The sequence below is a fragment of the Hemiscyllium ocellatum genome, chromosome 13, assembly GCF_020745735.1.
Source record: "Hemiscyllium ocellatum isolate sHemOce1 chromosome 13, sHemOce1.pat.X.cur, whole genome shotgun sequence".
NCBI lineage: Eukaryota > Metazoa > Chordata > Chondrichthyes > Orectolobiformes > Hemiscylliidae > Hemiscyllium > Hemiscyllium ocellatum.
Genome location: NC_083413.1, coordinates 5,680,359 through 5,697,347, shown reverse-complemented (window position 1 = coordinate 5,697,347; position 16,989 = coordinate 5,680,359). Strand labels below are relative to the sequence as shown.

The 16,989-nt window shown below is 43.6% G+C and overlaps 1 protein-coding gene across 1 annotated transcript in view; it reads right to left on the bottom strand.

The window, feature by feature from the left end:
- Positions 1-16,989, bottom strand: part of LOC132821414 (rhodopsin kinase grk7-a-like) — a 40,904-nt gene that overhangs the window by 15,885 nt on the left and 8,030 nt on the right. The window contains exon 2 of the mRNA XM_060833997.1: positions 11,277-11,714. Coding sequence (XP_060689980.1) covers positions 11,277-11,714 — 438 coding nt within the window. The remainder of the gene's footprint in view (positions 1-11,276; positions 11,715-16,989) is intronic.

The following is a 16,989-nucleotide window of genomic DNA, read 5'->3' as shown; positions in this document are numbered from 1 at the left end:
AGTCTGAGTTTACAGTGCTCTTCCCAAAACCTGGGTAAAGTGAGTTACTCACCTCCACCACACTTACCAAACCACCCAAAAAAATTTTCTAACCTTAATTAGCTGTTTACTATTATATTTAAGCAGTTTAATATTAAGTGGATAATGAGTAAACCAAAGGGATCCCGCAGCTCTCAGAAAACAAAGACCCCTCCCCCACCCTCCTCTCCTCCGGCTGCAGCTGATGTAAAAACAGGCCTTGAAGAGATGATTGCCAGGCTGGAAACGACACTCGTCAATTTCATCGCAGAATCCAGACAGAGATGGAATGCATTCGAAGAAAAGTTACAAAAGTACAGCCAGGCTCTCCAGGAATTACAGGGCCGAGTGGAGGGGGCGGAGCTAAAGGCCACGACCTCCGAGGCTGCAGCACAAACAGCTGCAGAACAGGTGCGAGCTCTGGAGCAGAGAGTCCGGGCCTTTGAAATCTACACGGATGACCTGGATAATAGAAATCGGAGAAAGAATATCCGTCTCCTGGGCCTCCCTGAACAAGAAGAGAAGGGACAGTTAGCAGTATTTCTGGAGCGATGGCTGCCCCAGCTTTTAAACCTGGGGGCTGAAACTGACCGGGTAAGGGTGGAGTGGGCCTACCGGGTCGCAGTACGCGGATCTGGCCCAAACCAGCGCCCACGCCCGGTCCTGTTCCGGCTGCAGAGTTATAGGGAGAGGCAGATACTCCTGGATGCCTCCAGAAATCTTGGAAAGGATCCTAAAGCTATGATCCATGAAGGATCCAAGATTATGTTATTTCAGGACTTCTCCCCGGCTCTGGCACGAAGGAGGAAGGCGTTTGATGAGGTGAAGAAATGTCTAAGGAACTTAAATATTCAATACACCTTACGCTACCCAGCGACGTTATGCTTTACCCACGAAGGATCCGAGTATAATTTTAGATCACCAGAAGAGGCTAAGGAACTTTTAGACTCGTTTAAATAAATCGTAAGAGACAATTTATGTTGGCTTGCCTCTTCCACACTCCGTGGGGAGAAATGGATACTTTACTCTACTTTACTTTTGCTTCTGGGAGCAGGGTTGTCTTCTCTTGCTATTTTATATTATTATACTTAACTGTAATTTGTTGGAGTTGTAATTTTATAGTTATGTGTGTTTGTACGTGGCATTGATGCTAGCAGATATACTCAGGTATGGGTGGGGAGGGGTGGGGGTGGGGCGCTCACTGTCAACTCTCGCTCGGTATTATATCTAAATCCTATTAAGGAGCGCCCGGGTCAAGGGTGGGACACTGTTTGGGAGAGGATATGGTGGACCTTTAGAAAGGAAGTAAGGCCCCCTGAGAACAAGGGGGAGGATCTCCATTCAAACATGTTTTTTTTTGTTCTTATTGTTTGGAAATAGTTTCCTTTTTATTATACTGTTATGAGTGTATTAGAGAACATTTTCTCTTGTTTGAAGGATGTAAGTGACTCAACTATACACTCTGGATAATTGTGGATTAGATTAGTAGTTAACTGAGTTTCATTGTTTTTCTTTCTTCTTTAGTATCATTCCTTTGAATTTTGATGATTATATATTTAAGATCTATTTTTATATTAATGTTTGTGCTTGAAAGTTCTGTTTATTTTTGTAAATCTGTCAAAATATTAAATTTCTAATAAAAATATCTTTAAAAAAAAAAGCAACAGCCTTGACGTTACCATAATCAGTGAGTCATTATTGTACAGGCAATGTCCCAACAGCCTCCATCACCATTCCCGGGTTCCAATCACAGAGGCGGTAGCACGATTATACATGGTTAGCAGGGAATGTCCAAGAAGTCCTCAGTATCTCACCAAACTCCATAATGTCTTGTGGCATCATATTAAACATGGGTAAGGAAACCTTCTGATTATAAACTACTAGCCACTCTCAGCTGATGAATCACGACTCCCTGAAGACAAACTGAGGATAACAAGGGCACAAAGACTGGCACCATTATTGACCAAGCTGGCCAAGCTCTGAAGGTCATATCTGCCATTCAGGTGGCATGAGAACCAATGAAATGAGGGGAACTTGCTTGATTTTGCACTTCATTTACCAACTGCAGACACACCTGTCAAAGTTAAAAATCACACAACACCGGGTTAGAGTCCAACAGGTTTATTTGGAAGCACTAGCTTTCAGAGCAACGCTCCTTCATCAGGTGGATGAAAGAGCAGTGCTTCAAATGGTAGTGCTTCCAAATAAACCTGTTGGACTCTAACCTGGTGTTGTGTGATTTTTAACTTCGCCCAACTCAGTCCAACATCAGCTCCTACACATTACAGCCGTCGAAGATCGTATTGATCAGACTTGGTCAGACCACATAGCACTCTCCTAGTGGAGACAAAGTTCCTCCCTAATGGCATTATGGGTCAACCCATAGCAGATGGACTGCAGCGGTTCAAGAAGGCAGCTCACCCCCACTTTCTCAAGGGGCAACTAGGGTCAGGCAATCAATGCTGGGCCCAGCCAATGACACCCACATCCCACAAAATGAATAAATAAACAAGATAAATAAATCTTCATACTAGGTATAAGATCCATCATGTCACCATGCTGAATAAGATAGATCTAGCAGCATCCATGATGTGTTGTGGGCCGATACAACATATCGTTCCAGTAAAGCTATACTCAATCCCAAACTCAATGAGCTGGCACATCCCTCAATCTACAACTATCATCAAACCAGGGGATTCAAAAAGAGAAACCCAGAGCACCAAGCCTAACTAAAAATTAGGTACTAACCTACTGAACCAATATGCATTTGGTACTGTCACTAGCCTGGAGGTCAGTTAGCTCAGTTGGCTGGATGGCTGGTTTGCGATATAGAGTATTGCCAACAGGGTGGATGCACTTCCTGACTGGCTGAGGTCACCATGAAAAGCCCATCTTCTTGATCTTGCTCTTCACCTGAGGCATGGTGACCCTCAGGTTAAACTCACCACCAGTTGTCACTCTCTCATGAGAGACTGGGACCAAGGTGACCAATACTTATTATCTTTAGCCAGTAATGTGGAGTGGACCATCCATCTCAGCCTCCTCTGAGGGTCCATAGCAAACCATCTTTCATTGAATTTGATTTACTGCATGTGATCCCAGGGCACAGTTGAAAGCACAGGCCCTCAAAGGTTATGACTCGTGACAACACCCCAGAAAGAGTACTATGTGTTTGTTATCTTGAACTACACATGCCTTGGACAGATTGTTACAGTACCACTGGCATTTGTGCTGCTCCTTTAACAGTGGTTCAGTGGTTAGCACTGCTGCCTCACAGCACCAGGGACCCGGGTTCGATTCCCACCTTGAGCGACTGTCTGTGTGGAGTTTGCACATTCTCCCTGTGTCTGCGTGGGTTTCCTCCGGATGGTCCTGTTTCCTCCCACAATCCAACGATGGTTAGGTTAGGCAGATTGTCCGTGCCCATAGTGTTCAGGGATGTGTAAGCTAGGGGCATTAGTCAGGAGTAAATGTAGAGTAATAGGGTAGGGGAATGGATCTGGGTGGGTTACTCTTTGGAGGGTCAGTGCAGACTTGTTGGGCCAAATGGCCTGTTTTCACACTGTAGGTAATCTAATCTAATTGAATCTTAAGGTTTTGCTGTCCTTGGATGCTTTTTTTTGTTCAAGAAGGTTGTAAAAGCAGCGATTCCGAAAGGTCTGGCTTGGATGGGTTTTAGGGCCAGTTTGATTATAGCTAACAGATACTGCCTCAGGCAAAAAGCTTTCAAGTTTAAAACAAACACTTTTACAATGAAAGGGGAGTGGCCAGTTCTCCCAGCTCAGTTTTTTTCTGGTTTGGTTTGATTTTAGTGAGCAATCAGTTGTGAAGCTGTTGGATGCAAAGAAGCAGGTTCATGCTGACCCTCCCCCTCGCTGACTTCTCCCCTGTAAGAACCTGGGTTTGATTTTACTTCTTTTGAGAAGGTGTGTTTATGGGGATTGTTGTAGTATTTGGAATAACATCATTAAGCTGGGGTAATCTGTTGGATTTTTGGATAGTTAAGTTATTCTTATTCTGTTCTGTTTTGTTGTGTTTCATTCGGTAAACTTGTAAATAAATTCTGTTTTGTTTAACACAACGTGGTTGGACCAACTGCATCACTCCGAGAGTATCCACTTTACACCTGCTTAAAACAACTATCAAAGTTAGAGTCTGGGCTACTTTCTTGAAATGTTTTGAGGGGGTCTGGCCTGGTCCATCACACATCCAACTGAAACTGCAGGAAAGAGCAAGGCAAATCCAATCTAACTAATTACTGACCCATCAGAAAAATGAGGGAAACTGTCACTCAGCATGTTACCATGGGGCAGTTAATCAGCAATACCTGCTCACTGATATTCAGGTTAATCTCTGCCAGGGCCACTCAGCTCTGTACCACATTACAGCCTTGGCCCCAGTATGGACAAAAAGGTGACAGTGAACACTGCTGGCATCAAAGCAATGTTTGACAGAGTGTGGCAACAAGCAACTCGAGCAAAATTGAAACCAGGGGAAACTGGAGGGATATCTCCAAGAAACTTAATGTGTTCAACCACATTAACAAAGTGATGAAATTCTGTCCACTTGCCTGGATCAGTGTTGATCCAACAATACCCAAAATGCTCAACATCATCCAGTGGAATATCTCACTGGATGTCTTTCCACCACCTTTTACTGTTACTCTATCTAATGATGCACAGGAACAGCAGGGTGTACTGTATCCAAGGGGCACTGCCGTGGCTCAGCAAAAGTTTCTTTGGTACCATTGTCCAAACCTACAACCTCTTAAATGGAAGAGGTTCAATGGTGCCTGGAGACACCATCATTTGAAAGTTCCTCACCAAATTACAAGTCATCTATGTCACTGTTCCTTCACTGTCACTGGGTCAAAATCCTGATATCCCTCATTAACAGCACTGAGGGGGTACCAGACCACATGAATTGCAGTGGTTCAAGAAACCAGTTCATCAATACCTTCTCAAGGGCAATTAGGGAAGGGTAATAAATCTTGGCCAGGGATGCCCACATCCCATTAATGAATAAAGAATAAGTTTGGTGTGGAATCATTTGCAAGGACCTGGGGCTTGTGGAAACGGGGAGAGTGACAGCATGTTACATCAACCAATCAGCGTTTCCTGTGACCAGCTCCATCTCTGTGGTACCAGGGAATTCTCCCTGCAGCGTCTAACCACCACCACCATCCCCCCCCTCCCCCCCCCCCCAAGGAATGTGCACAAAAAATAAAATGAGGAAAATATTAGGACTAAAAGAGACAGAAATGTCAGGTTAAAATGGTTTTCTTTTCAAAAAATTTCCAACTATAATTAAATTAAGAAGGATTTCACTCCACATTTATAAATCACAATTTTAGTGCCAGAGAGATAGATTCATAATAGTTAAGACTTGAAATACTGTTAAAAATTAATGTGAATAAATTAGATATTTGTGCGTTTGGTAAGTGTCCTGTGGATAACTAACCACCCCTATCTCTGTGTTTAATAAAGAGTCTATTGGCATAGATCAGGATGGGTGTGAATAGTGAAGGAGCAGGACAAATCACAGAACGCTTACAGTACAGAAAGAGGCCACTTGGCCCATCCTGCCTGAGGTAAGCAAACAAGACACCAAGCCTAATCCCACTTTCAATCATTCGGTCTGCTACCCAGCAGGTTACAGCAATTAAAATGCATATCCAGACCCTTCTTATATTAGTCCAGGATTTTTGTGTCTACTACTCTTCAGGCAGTCAGGTCAAACCTCCTACCACCTTCTGAATAAAAACTCCACTCCTCATTCCCTCCTCTAATATTTCTATTAATCATTTCTGTTTATGTCCTTTAGTCACCGACCTCTCTGCTGAGGTCTATCATTTGCTCTGAACCTCCACAATTCCAAACATCTCAATCAAACCTCCCGGTGGTCTCCTCTTATCCCAGGAGAACAATCCCAGCCAATCAGATTTCTCCTTAGAGTTGCATCTTCCACTCCTTGCATCATTTCCTCTGCGTCACCTTGAGTACAATATTGATGTGCTGAAAATGTGTTGCTGGAAAAGCACAGCAGGTCAGGCAGCATCCAAGGAACAGGAAATTCTAAGGGCTTATGCCCGAAATGTTGAATTTCCTGTTCCTTGGATGCTGCCTGACCTGCTGCGCTTTTCCAGCAACACATTTTCAGCTCTGATCTCCAGCATCTGCAGACCTCACTTCCTCCTCCTACAATATTGACGTGGCCAGAAATGATTGTTACACTCTCCTGACTTCCTTTAACAGCTTGAGGTACATATTATGCAGTGCTGATTTTTTTATCCTTTGTCAAGGATGTTTATTCCATTAATACACCTTCCTCTCTACGTTTGTCACATTCAATACTTCACACTCCTCCTTAACTGCAATATCAACATCATCTTTCTGCTTTATGAAGACAGAAACAGTGTATTCATAAAGCACCAAACTGCCACCTTCCACCTCCACATGTAGAATTATAGTCATACAGCACAGAAACAGACCCTTCGGTCTAACCAGTCCATGCTGAACATAATCCCAAACTAAACTGGTCCCACCTGCCTGCTCCTGGCCCATATCCCTCCAAATCTTTCCTATTTATGTACTAATTAAAAGTCTTTTAAACATTGTAACTGTACCCACGTTCACCGCTTCCTCAGGAAGTTCATTTCACACATGAACCACCCTCAGTGTAAAAGATTTGCCCCTTGTATTTTAAGTCTCTCTCCTCTAACCTTAAAAACGTGCCCCCTAGTCTTGAAATCCCTCATCCAAGGGAAAAGACACCTCCCATTAGCCATATCTATACCCTTCATGATTTTATAAACCTTTATCAGGTCACCTCTCAACCTCCTACATTCCAATGAAAAAGGTCTATCCCAGTTTATCACACCTTTCTTTATAATTCAAACCTTCCATACCTGATTATATAGGTTACCTTGCTGATCTCTCATAGGCCCTACACTTTCCATAGTTATCCTCTTACTTTTAACGTATTGATAAAACATTTTTGGGTTCACATTGATTTTGCTTCGAACATAGAACAGTACAGCACAGGAACGACGTACTGCCAAACATGATGCCAAATGAAACTAATCCATCCTGCCTGCCCTTGGTCCATATCCCTCTATTTCTCACATATCCATGGGCTTATCTAAAAGGCCCTTAAATGCCCCTATCATACCTGCCTCCACCACCACCCCAGGCAGCGTGTTCTAGACTCCTATCACTCTCTGGGGAAAATGACTTGCTCCTCACATCTCCTTTGAATTTGCCCTCCCCCACCTTAAATGTAAGCCTCGTTTTTTTTCCTACCTTAAATATATGCCCCTTGGTGTTAGATATTTCAATACTGGGGAAAAAGAATCTGACTGTCAATCCTATCTGTGCATCCCATAATTTTATCGACTTCTATCAAGTCCCCCCTCAGCTTCCGTTGCTCCAGACAAAACACCCCGCGTTTGTCTGGCCTCTCTTTATAGCTCATACCCTCTAATCCAGGCAGCACCCTGGTAAACCTCTTCTGCACCCTCTCCAAATCTCCAAATCCTTCCTGTAATGTGGCAACCAGAATTGAATGCAATAATCTAAGTGTGGCCTAATCAAAGTCTGATAAAGCTACAACATGACATCCTGACTCCTACTCAATTCTCCAACCAATAAGGGCAAGCATGTTGTCTTTAAAGCAAGTTTAAAATTCAGAAAGTTAGGAGGTATGGGATACAGGGATATCTGGCTGTCTTGATACAGAATTGGCTGGCCGAAAGACGATAGCGAGTGGTAGTGGATGGAAAGTATTCTGCCTGGAGGTTGGTGATCAGTGGTGTCCCACAGGGATCTGTTCTTGGTCCTCTGCTCTTTGTAATTTTTATAAATGACTTGGATGAGAGAGCAGAAGGGTGGGTTAGTAAGCTTGCTGATGACACAGAGGTCAGTGCTGTTGTAAATAAAGTCGGGGGCTGTTGCAGGTTCCAACAAGACATTGACAGGATGCAGAGCTGGGCTGAGAAGTGGCAGATGGGATTCAACCTGGTTAAATGCAAAGTGATGCATTTTAGAAGGTCGAATTTGAATGCTGAATACAGGGTTAAAGACAGGATCCTTGGCAGTGTGGAGGAACAGTGGAATCTTGGGGTCCATGTATATAGATCCCTCAAAGTTGCCACCCAAGTTGATAGGGTTGTTAGGAAGGCGTATGGTATTTTGACTTTCATTAATAGGGGGATTTAAGAGCCATGAGGTTTTGCTGCAGCTCTATAAATCCCTGGTTAGACCACACTTGGAATATTGTGTCCATTTCTGGTCACCTCATTATCAGGAAGGATATAGATGCTTTAGAGAGGGTGCAGAGGAGATTTACCAGGATGCTTCCTAGATTGGAGGGCATGTCTTATGAAGAGAGGTTGAGTGAGCTCGGGCTTTTCACACTGGAGAGAAGGAAGAGAGGTGACTTGATAGAGGCGTCCAAGGTGATGAGAGGCATAGATAGAGTAGGTAGCCAGAGACATTTCCCCAGGGCAGAAATGGCTCTCACAAGGGGTCATAATTTTCCGGTGATTGGAGGAAGGTATGGGGAGATGTCAGAGGTAGGTTCTTCACGCAGAGAGTGATGGGTGTGTGGAATGCACTGCCAGTGGTGGTAGTTGAGTCAGAAACATTAGGGACATTTAAGGGACTGTTGGACAAGCACATGGACAGCAGTAAATTGAGGGGTGTGTAGGCTAGGTTGATCTTAGATTAAGGTAAATCTGGATGTAGCTTTGCTCGCTGAGTTGGAAGGTTCATTTCCAGACATTTCTTCACCCTATTAGGTAACATCTTCAGTGGGCCTCAGGTTAAGCACTGCTGATAATTCCTGATTTCCATTTATATGTTTGGGTTTCTTTGTGTTGGTGATGTCATTTTCTGTGGTGATGTCATTTCCTGTGGCGAAGTCAGTTCCGGTTCTTTTTCTCAGGGGGTGGTAGATGGAGTCTAACTCAATGTGTTTGTTGATAGAGTTCCGGTTGGAATGCCACGCTTCTAGGAATTCTTGTGTGTGTCTTTTTTTGGCTTGTCCTAGAATGGATTTGTTGTCCCAGTCGAAGTCGTGTCCTTCTTTATCTGAATGTGCCACAAAATGACATGACCCCTCTCTCGCTAGTATCCTTACATAGGAAGTGACATCATCAGCCCAAAGAAACCCAAACTTATAAATAGAAAGCAGGAATTATTAGCAGTGCTTTGCCTGAGGCCCACTGAAGATGTTACCTAATAGGGTGATGAAATGTCTGGAAATGAACCTTCCAGCTCAGCGAGCAAACCTACATCCAGAACCTCAACCTGAACTACAAATCTTCTCAAAACCCATTAAGATAAATGCTGGGCACAATTGTGTGGGCTGAAGGGCCTGTACTGTATTGTACTGTTTTATGTTCTATGTCATATGCCTTCTTTACCACCCTTTCTACTCGTGTGGCCACTTTCAGGGAGCTATGGACTTGAACCCCAAGATCCCTCTGTACATCAATGCTGTTCACTGTCCTGCCACTAACTGTATACTTTTCCTTAACATTTGATCTCCCAAAGTGTAGCACCTCACACTTACCCAGATTAAACACCATCTGCCATTTCTTACCCCATATCTACAATATCCATAACTCGACCAATCTTTATAGCATCAGCAAATTGACCTACCCACTTACCTCCATTTTTATCCAAGTCATTTATATAAATCACAAACAGCAGCGGTCCCAGTATGAATCCCTGTGGAACACCACTAGTCACGGATCTCCAGCCTGAAAAACCCAACACCACTACCCGCTGCCTTCCAAGGGCAAGCCAATTGTCAATGTGCTTTTAAGCCCATCCCCCACTTTGCTTTCTTACTTTCTTTCTTGACATTCCTCCACTTTCTATATTCCTCTTGGCTTTCTGTAGTAGAATTCTAGATGCTAAAGATAAGCTTTCTTTTTTTTTTGCCTTATCTTAGGCTGTAAACCTCTTGACATGCGGGAATGCTTCAGCTTTCTCTTTGTGGGGATGCCTTTACTCTGAACCTCCTGAATTCCCTCTCACTGCTCCTACACTGACTTACGTTTAAGTCACTATTTCCCACCCAGCTTTGCTAAACCACACCTCAGCTCAATAAAATCAGACAGCGACTCTTTAATTTCTGCATTGTACCGCAAATGCACAGTTAGTGAAAGCTACAATCCACATTATCCCGACTGTGTAAATTTACAGAGTGTGAATTTTATGACAGAATAACATAGAGGAGATAACTAATTCCAACGTTATAATTAAAGAATTTCTCTTATCTGCTGATGCAATAGTAATACAATTGCTTCCTTGGCATATTTGTCATTGGATATTACCCAATTTCCACAACACGTTGTTATATACTAGACCAAACCCCCTCAAAATATACTAAGATAGTCTAGATTTTAACTTTTTCTTATTTTAAAGGTAAGTGTAAGGCATTGCATTCCAGATGCAATTTGATTGGTCAACCTATCAACACATTGTTTTTATACTACAGTTAAAATACAGATAAAATAAAAAGGAAATAAATAATTGGCTTAAGTCTGTAAGTCTGTTGAGATGCTTAACAAAAGAATGCATATATATATATATTAAACCAATTACTAATTAACTGTTCCGATATAGTAAGATCCCATAAACACACCCTTTGCAAAGGCAAATTCAGTAAAACAGATTGTTTCACATGCAGTGTTAGCAGCAGGAAGAGGGCCCTAGCTTTTAGCTGTAATAGAGAGAGGAATAAGAGCGGTAAAAAATGAGGTCTGCAGATGCTGGAGATCACAGTTGGAAATGCGTTGCTGGTTAAAGCACAGCAGGTCAGGCAGCATCCAAGGAATAGGAAATTCGACGTTTCGGGCATAACCTGATGAAGGGCTTATGCCCGAAACGTCGAATTTCCTATTCCTTGGATGCTGCCTGACCTGCTGTGCTTTAACCAGCAACGCATTTCCAAGAGGAATAAGAGCTTCCACATCCAGCTTCAAGATCTCACCAACTGCTAAAAGCTAAAACTGAGAATCCTGGTTCTGTGGGAGCTTGACTCCACCCAGGCTGCTTCTATTGTTCCAACCTCAGAAAAACAACCTAGGGCCTCACAAGCTGTTTACTGGCTTTGAGCAGACTGCTCTTCACCTCTGTCTCAAATTCTTTTTAAAGAAAGGAAAAAATGCACCTCTTAAAGTCATAGAATCGCCACACAATAATTTCTGGGTTTGGGTCTGGGTATTTACTGTGTCTGATTGTACTTACAATACGTGTAATGGATTTACCCTCTTTCACTTTGACTGCAAGCCCCAAATCTGACAGCCTACAGTTGCCGTTGTCATCCAAAAGCACATTTTCTGGTTTCATGTCGCGGTACACAATCTTTATGGAGTGCAGATGCAGGATTCCACAAGTAATCTGGGCTGCGTAAAATATTGTACGCTTCATTTCGATTCCCCGTTCTCCAATGTTGTAAATGTGAAACTTCAGATCTCCTCCATTCATCAAGGTCATGACTAAACACAGGGAGTTCTTGGTTTCATATGCATAGGCTAAACTGACAATAAACGGGCTGTTCGCCTTTTCCAAGATTTCTTTCTCGAGGAGGGCCATCTCCTCTCCGTGCTTCTTTTTCAGCCGTTTCTTATCCAGCTGTTTACAGGCGTACATCTTCCCAGTTGTTTTCACTTGTATAGCACACACCTAACAAAGCAACATTTGACACTTTTAATTCATACAATAATCTGCCTTAATCTATGGATTTTAGACAATCCCTATGCATATCTAAAAATGTCCACAAATATTTAAACCAACGAAATGCAAAATTGCTTGTTGTACGTTTTTAAATTTTAAGAGTTAGAGAGTTTTTAATAGCACAGGGTGAGGTCCTTTCACTCATTGTGTCAGTGCTGAGTGGCTTAGTGGTTAGCACTGCTGCCTCACAGCACCATGGACCTGGGTTTGACTCCACCCCCCAGGTGACTGTATGGTGTTTGCACATTCTCCCCCATGTCTGTGCGAGTTTCCTCCAGGTGTTCTGGTTTCTTCCTATAGTCCAAAGATGAGCAGATTAGGGTGAATTGGCCATGCTAAATTACCCAGAGTGTTCAGGAATGTGTGGGTTTGCCATGGGAAATGCAGGGTTATAGGGGAAGTGGATCTGGATGGGATGCTGTTTGAATAGTCAGTCTGGGCTGAATGGCCTGCTTCCATAGGGATTCTATGATTTTTCTAGTTCTTCTTATTCTCCCTAAAAACTGAAGAAACTGTGATGCTGGAAGTCAGAAACCGAAACAGAAATTACTGGAAAAGCTCAGCAGGTCTGGCAGCATCTGTGGAGAGAAATCAGAGATAATGTTTCACATCTAGTGACCCTTCCTCAGAACTGATCCTGAAGCGCTAACTCTGATTTCTCTCCACAGATGCTGCCAGACCTGCTGAGCTTTTCCAGCAATTTCTGTTTTTGATCCATCTATTCTGATGCTGTTTTTCAGCTCTTGGCTTATAGACTTATAGATATTTTCTATTTAACCTGTTCAGAAACTGACAAAGCGAAACTTGAACCCAGATGTTCTGGCACAGCAATTTGGAAATTACCATGCAACAGTCCACCCTGTAGCCTTGTAGGTATTTTCTAATCAGTGATGGAGTGAGTGGCACTTGAACTTGCATTTCTGAGCTCAAATATAGGGACACTGCCTCTGCTTTGCATGCTATGGTGTTTCAAGTGCACAGCTAGATACTTCTCAAATATCTTGCAGGTTCCTGCCTCTTTTACTCTTTCAGGCACTGAGTTCAGATACCAATCACCTTTGGATGAAAATTCTTTTCCTAAAATCGCCTCCAAACCTCCACTAAACCTTAAAACTGTGCTCCCCAGGTTATTATAAGACCCTAAACCAGAGGAGCAGAAATTAGGCCATTCAGCCAATTGAGTCTACTCCATCATTCAGTCATGGCTGATAGGTTTTTCAACCCCTTTCTCCCACTTTTTCTCTGTAACCTTTGATCCCCTTAGCAATCAAGAACTTGTCTATCTCTGTCTTAAATACACTCAATGACCTGGCCTTCCCAGCCTTGTGTGGCAGTGAATTCCATAGATTCCCCACTCTCTGGCTGAAGAAGTTTCTCTTTATCTCCAGTCTAAAAGGCCTTCCCTTTACTGTAAGGCTGTGCCCTCGGGTTTGGGTGGGTTATTCTTCAGAGGGTTGGTGTGGACTTGCTGGGCTGAAGGGTTTGTTTCCATACTGTAGGGAATCTAATCTAATCTAGGCTGTTGTACAAAATAAGGAGTTTCGGGATTGAAGGTGAGTTAGCGGTTTGGATCAGAAATTGGCTAGCTGAAAGAAGACAGAGGGTGGTGGTTGATGGGAAATGTTCATCCTGGAGCTCAGTTACGAGTGGTGTGCCGCAAGGATTTGTTTTGGGGTCACTTCTGTTTGTCATTTTTACAAATGATCTGGACATGAGTATAGGAGGATGGGTTAGTAAATTTGTGGATGACACTAAGGTAGGCAGAGTTGGGGATAGTGTCGAAGGATGTTGTGGGTTACAGAGGGACATAGACAAGATGCAGAGCTGGGCTGAGATGTGGCAAATGGAGTTTAATGTGGAAAAGTCTGAGGTAGATCCCTTCAGAATAAGTAACAGAAATGCAGATTACTGGGCTAGTGGTAAAATTCTTGGCAGTGTAGATAAACAGAGAGATCTCAGCGTCCAGGTGCATAAATCCCTGAAAGTTGCCACCCAGGTTGATATGGTTGTTAAGGCGGCATATGGTCAGTTGGCATTTATTGGTCAGGGGATTGAGTTCCAGAGCCATGAGGTCATGCTTCAGCTGCACAAAACACTGGTAAGGCCGCACCTGGAGTATTGTGTACAGTTCTGGTCGTCGCATTATAGGTATTATAGGAAGGATGTGGAAGCTTTGGAAAGGGTTCAGAGGAGATTTACCAGGATGTTGCCTGGTATGGAGGGAAGGTCTTACAAGGAAAGGCTGAGAGAACCGAGGTTGTTTTTGTTGAAGAGAAGGTTGAGAGGTGACTTAATCAAGATGTATCAGATAATCAGTTTTAGATAGGATGGGCAGTGAGAGTCTTTTTCCTCGGATAGTGAAGGCTAATATGACGGGACATAGATTTAAATTGAGAGGTGATAGATTTAGGACAGATATCAGGGGTAACTTCTTTACTCAGAGTAGCAGGGGCATGGAACAGCCTAACTGCAACAGTAGTAGACTCGCCGATGTTAGGGGCATTTAAATGGGCATTGGACATACTATGGATAATAATGGTGTAGGATAGATGGGCATAAGATTAATTTCACAGGTTGGCGCAAGGGCCTGTACTGTGCTGTTACGTTCTATATGCTATGTTCTATGTTCTAATGACTGAGGTCATCCTATGCAGCCTGTAATTTCCAGTCTTTTGCCTTACTCCCTTTTTAAACAAGGGGGATTACATTAGTGATTTTCCTTTGGAAAATCCTCCCTGCCTCCAGCAATACCTAAAAGTTTGCTACTAAAGCTTCCATTATCTCTTCAGCTATCTCCTTCACGACTCTGGGGTGTAGACGTTTTGGTCCAGGTGATTTATCCACCTTCAGACCTTCCAGTTTTTCTAGCATCTTCTACTACCATACTCATCTCTGCGCACCCCCTCTCCCCGCCCCCCCACCCCGACTGTCTTGAATTTTGGGGATATTACTCATGTCTTCCACTGTGAAGATTGACACAAATGACCTATTCAGTTCCTCAGCCATTTCTTTGTTCCCCATGGATGTGAAAAAGGGCTGCAGGGAGGATGAAGCAACTGACCACGGCACCGTGGCACAGGAGGCCATTCAAGAGGGGCAGCACAGTGGCTCAGTGGTTAACACTGCTGCCTCACAGCACCAAGGACACGGGTTCGATTTCAGCCTCAGGTGACTGTCTGTGTGGAGTTTGCACATTCTCCCCGTGTCTGCGTGGTTTTCCTCCAGGTGCTCTGGTTTCCTCCCACAGTCCAAAGATGTGGAGGTTAGGTGAGTTGGCCATGCTAAATTGCCCATAGTGTTCAGGGGTGTGTAGGTTAGGTGCATTAGTCAGGGGTAAATATAGGGTAGGGTCTGGGTGGGTTACTCTTTGGAGAGTCAGTGTGGACTTGTTGGGCTGAAGGGCCTGTTTCATACTCTAGCGATTCCATGATTCAATGAAGAGGGGGCAGCAAAAGGACAGGTGGTAGTTATAGCAGACTCTATAATTAGGGGAATATACAGCATTCTTTGTAAACAGGATACAGAGTCCAGTCTATGGTGTGTTGCCAGAGTGAGGGACATCCCTGAACAGCTTGAAAGGATATTGGAGATGAAGATGGAGGATCTGTTCAGGGATTATGAGGAGCTAGGAACCAAATTAAAGAACAGGTCCTCAAGGGTTATAACTCCAGATTACTGCCTGAGCTGTGTGTAAATTGGCATAGGGACGCGAGAATAAGGGAAGTAAACACGTGGCCAGAAGAGTGGTGTGGAAAAGAGGGGATCCTTTCGTTGGGACACTGGCATCAGTATTAGAACAGGAGGGATTTGTACTGTTGGGACAGGCTCCACCTGAACTGAGCTGGGACCAACATTCTAATGGAAAGGGTAAATCGGGTGGTCAACAGGACTTTAAACTAAAGGACTTGGGGTGGGGGCTGAGGAAAGGGTAAAACTCCAAGGAGTATAATGGCCAATAGGAAACAAAACAGCAGGTTTTCATCAGTGGGATTGGATTCAACCGCATGGAAAAATATGACAGACATGACAGGGAAGGAGAACTCAGGAGAAGTTGTTGAAGTCTCCAGCACTGACACAAACGGGACAGAGTTTATGGAAAGGATTAACAATCAAACTTCAAGCACACTGGACAAACAAATGGCAATGAGAAGAGGGACAGTTAATACAGGACTGAAGATGTTATATCTGAATGCATGCAGAATAAGGTCTAACATACGAGGAACAGCTGAGGATCCTGGGGTTGTATTCATTGGAGTTTAGAAGATTAAGGGGAGATCTAATAGAAACTTACAAGATAATACATGGCTTGGAAAGGGTGGATGCTAGGAAATTGTTTCCGTTAGGCGAGGAGACTAGGACCTGTGGACACAGCCTTAGAATTAGAGGGGGTCAATTCAGAACAGAAATGCAGAGACATTTCTTCAGCCAGAGAGTGGTGGGCCTGTGGAATTCATTGCCGCGGAGTGCAGTGGAGGCCAGGACGCGAAATGTCTTCAAGGCAGAGATTGATAAATTCTTGATGTCACAAGGAATTAAGGGCTACGGGGAGAATGCGGGTAAGTGGAGTTGAAATGCCCATTAGCCATGATTGAATGGTGGAATGGACTCAATGGGCCAAATGGCCTTACTTCCACTCCTATGTCTTATAAGGAACAAGGTAAATGAGCTAGTGGCACAGATCGAAATTGGCAGGATTGATGTGGTGGGCATCATGGAGACGTGGATCGGGATTGGGAGCTGAATATCCAAGGATGTATATCCTATCAAAAAGACTGACAGGTGAGCAGAGGGGGTAGGGTGGCATTATGAGTAAGAAATGAAATTAGATCAATAGTAAGAAACAAAGTAGGGTCAGATGCTGTAGAATCTGTGAGGATAGAATTGAGGAACCACAAAGATGAAAAAAACCATAGTTGGAGTTATGTCCAGGCCTCTAAACTGTAGTCAGGAGCTGGGGCGCAAGATACACCAGGAAATAGAAAGGGTGTGTAAGAAAGGCAAAGGTAGTGATCATGGGGGATTTCAATATGTAGGTGGACCGGGAAAATCAGGTTGGTAGTGGATTGGAAGAAAAGGTATTTGTGGAATGTCAATGAGATGGTGTTTTGGAGCAGCTTGCGGTGGAACCCCTGGGGGAACAGGCAATACTGGATTTGGTGTCATTCAATGAGGCAGACTTGATAAGGGAGCTTAAGGTGAAGGAACCCTTAGGAGACAGTGATCA